This window comes from Acanthisitta chloris, unplaced genomic scaffold (genome assembly GCF_000695815.1).
Source record: "Acanthisitta chloris isolate BGI_N310 unplaced genomic scaffold, ASM69581v1 scaffold43435, whole genome shotgun sequence".
Classification (NCBI taxonomy): Eukaryota; Metazoa; Chordata; class Aves; order Passeriformes; family Acanthisittidae; genus Acanthisitta; species Acanthisitta chloris.
Window position 1 is genome coordinate 1 of NW_008676178.1, and position 3,675 is coordinate 3,675.

Genomic DNA, 3,675 nt, shown 5'->3' on the forward strand with positions numbered 1-3,675 from the left:
TTAGGAAGAAATTTTTTACAGAGAGAGCAATCAGGCTTTGGAATGGACTGCCTGGGGAGGTGGTGGGTTCACCATCCCTGGAGGTTTTCAAGATGAGACTGGATGTGGCACTTAGTGCCATGGTCTAGTAATGATGGTAGGGTTGGACTTGATGACCTTGGAGGTCTTTTCCAGCCTAGTTGATTCTATTTTACTTTGATTGGAGTGCATTTACAAACATGACTTTCATTTTGTATTTAATCTTTAAAATGCTTTTTCTCAGGTCAAGTTGACTTTGCATCAGCGAGATCTGCAGCTTGAATCTTTACAGCAAGAACACCTAGACCTGATGAAACAATTGACTCTAACCCAAGAGACACTGCACACCAAAGAGCAGTCCCTGGATGACCTGCAAACACAGTATGATGAACTGAAGGCCAGGTTAGAAGAGTTCCAAAGTGAAGCTACTTCCAAAGATGACACGATCCAGTATTTGCAGAATGAGAAGATTGTCTTGGAAGTAGCTCTGCAGGCAGCAAAAGCAAGTAAAGAGCAACTTGACGAAGGAGCAACGCGCCTTGGAGAAGATGCAGAAGTAACATCACAAATTTTGGAACAGCTGAAGCAAGAAATGGCAGTCAAGTCAAGCCAGGTAAAGCTCTAAAAGTATCTACAAGTAGCTGTTGCAGGGAAGGATTGCCACAGGCACATGGTAGAGCCAGTTACATGGGAGGAGATTGGTACATGTGAGTTTGTATATGTGTGTAGTTCTGGGATTCAACTTGGGGAAATGTTTTAATCAGTTCTGTCATTTCTCCTTGTTCATGGACTGACACTTTACATCCTGTTACATCACTGGTGACCTTAGGCTTTAATATTCCTTGGTATCTATATGTGCTTATGCATTTGTGTTATGGGATGGGAAGCTGTGGTTAATTGATTTTGTTCTGTTTCCAAGAGCCACCATCTTTCTGAAATCTGTCAGTTTTAAAACACAATAATTTTGAGTACAGATCAGTTTGGGAAGTAATTTTTTAGTGTGCACCTTTTCTGTGGCACTGTGGGCCAGACATCTTTCCTATGCAGTAATTTGGTCATGTTTAATTGTGCCTCTTCTCTTGAAACAATATCCTGGAGTTTGCTTTTGCATATAGCTGTATACCAACTGAGGCTTTTTTCTAGTCACTGAACAGGGACTAGCCTAATTCATATCTGTATTGTTTTTCTGGCTGCTTTAACTCATAGTGAGTCTTGTGCTCACACTGCAGTTTTCTAGTCGTGTATGCTTTGTATCTTTTAGAGCATCCAAGCTTCATAGGAAGAGCTTTGTTATTGAATACTGGTAATGTTGAGTTCCTGGTAATCTTTAGAGTTTTCTTTTGAAGATAATGTTGAGACTCGATAGTATCACCAATGGAAGTATTGAAAAATGATGCACGTATATTTAACGTGTTTTTTTCTTTCAAAGAACTAACTGGTTTTTCCATTTGATCATGTGTTTGTGAACAGGTGTCATCCAGATACATCTGTGATGCATACTAGGATTTTAATGGATAAGGGGACTCTGTGCATTCCTGAGGGCTGACAAGGCTCCCTGTGTGCTGACCTGTATGAATGTTTCTGTATAAAACAGTGTTACTAAACCATTTTGATGCTTAGTCAGAAACAGAATCCTCACTAGATTAGGCAATTGATAGAAGTCAAACAGATCCTGTCCCTAAAGAAGTCACATAGCATATGACATTCGGCATGCAAAGTAATGTTTGCTTTTATCCCCTCTGGCAGGTGGAAAATCTGCAACAAGAAAACTCCAGCCTCAAAAAACAGGTTCAAAAAGTGAAGGAACAGTTCCTGCAGCAGAAGGTAAGCAAAGAAATTTCAAAGGCATAAAATCAAGAAAGATACTTCTTTTTACAGAGAAGGCATACACTTCTGGGGCTTTGTGAAGATCTATTTGCTGTATCACAGAACTTTGTGACATTGAAATACACAAACTGTATAGCTTAGAGTGGATTTTCTATCTGTAACTAATATAAAAGCAGATCCACCAACTAGTTCATGTGTTGATGGGACTTCAGGGAGTTTGCCAAATGATTCACCATGGAAAACCTCTCTCTGGCTTGTTGATTAGGTTTGCTTTTGCAAAAGTACTAATGAAAATCTTCAAGTGTTGTCATTTCCCTGCAGCTTTGAAAAACTAGAGTTGCTTCAGTAATTAGATGGAAAATAAAGTGCTTTATTGCAGATTTTATTCGGAATTTACACAGTTTTGAAATAGTAATTTGAAGTCTATATGTCATTAGTGTTCCACGTGTGTCTTATAGGGTGGCACCATTAATCTACTGCTTGATTGCTTATTAACCTAATGACAAAAGTTGGTTTAGCTTGTTAGGTTTAAGTTTGGGAATGCTGTTTAAACTGTCAATCACAGTTAAACTCTCTTCTAATGACAAAAATTCTTGTGTGCGTGGGATGGTTAATGTTTTACAATTAACTTAGTTTTTAAAATGGCACATATTAGTGCGGTTCCATAAAGAGTGTGAAGAAGAGTGTCCCATACTGCTATGAACAGTCAGAGGTGGAGTGTTTTTTAATGAACTGCTAATACATAGTGTTATTTGCTGTTTGAGCTTACATAAAAGCCTTTGAACCAGAGTGAATGTATTACAGAAGCTGTTGCTGGTTTGTGTGACACACCCCCAAAGTAAAAGAATATCAGTAAATACTTTCTAGTAAGTTGGTCATAAATTTGTAAAGCTGTAACAGAGGTGACATTGTCCTCTTCAAACTCTTGTGTCCAAGGTAATGGTGGAAGCTTATCGGAGAGATGCGAGTTCCAAGGACCAACTGATTAGTGAACTGAAAGCTACAAAGAAGCGATTGGATTCGGAAGTGAAAGAGCTAAAACGAGAGCTGCTGAAAATTCAAGTTGAAAAACAGTCACTTGAATCTGAACATTCAAAACTACAGAAGGAAGTGTCTCAGGTTCACCAGCAGATGGTGGAAATAGAAAATCATCTTCAGTCAGTGCAGAAAGAACGAGACGATATGGAAACACGTCTACAGGTAGGGCAGGTGTAAAGCTTTGGCCTTTGAGTGTTACATCCAGGATACACTGCTATTTCTGGTAACTTTGGAAATAAACAGTATGACCACCTGCAAGATAAGGTTCTTGGTTACGTGTTTAATATTGCCTAGACATTTGAGCATAGACCTACCAAAAGTCTCTAAGTACATCACAGCTTACTAACATGTCATGTAAGTAAGTGGGGAGAAGCACAGTACAGGTCCTAAAGTGAACTCCATCCAAGAGCGGAAACCAAACTAGAACTCTGTTCATACATGTTATGTTGGTGTCCTCAGAGGGAAGAGTTAAAGAAGAAATAAAAGGAAGATAGAATATGGAGAACTGTGGAACAATTTATATTTAGAGATGGAAGTAATTTTGAAATTTCATGCTTATTCTTTTATAATCCAACATGTATCAAACATACTTTTGTTCTTAACTCTCATGGGGCTTTTTTCTTTCCTAATAAGTCTTTGCAGTTCGATAAGGAACAAATGGCATCCCTTGCTGAGGCAAATCAGGCATTAAAACAACAAGTAGAGCAAATGCAAGAAGAAGCAAAAAAGTAAGTGTTCTTTTAGCACAAAATAGCTATAGCATTTGGTTTTCATATTCACCTTTCTAGCAAT

The 3,675-nt window shown here is 38.4% G+C and overlaps 1 protein-coding gene across 1 annotated transcript in view; it reads left to right on the forward strand.

The window, feature by feature from the left end:
- Window positions 1-262: 262 nt before the first annotated feature.
- GOLGA3 (golgin A3) overlaps window positions 263-3,675 on the forward strand; it is a gene marked incomplete at its 5' end in the record, with an annotated part of 10,757 nt that continues 7,344 nt past the window's right edge. Inside the window, 4 exons of the mRNA XM_009076016.1 lie at window positions 263-631; window positions 1,765-1,842; window positions 2,782-3,045; window positions 3,517-3,611. Of these exons, the coding sequence (XP_009074264.1) occupies window positions 263-631; window positions 1,765-1,842; window positions 2,782-3,045; window positions 3,517-3,611 (806 nt within the window). The remainder of the gene's footprint in view (window positions 632-1,764; window positions 1,843-2,781; window positions 3,046-3,516; window positions 3,612-3,675) is intronic.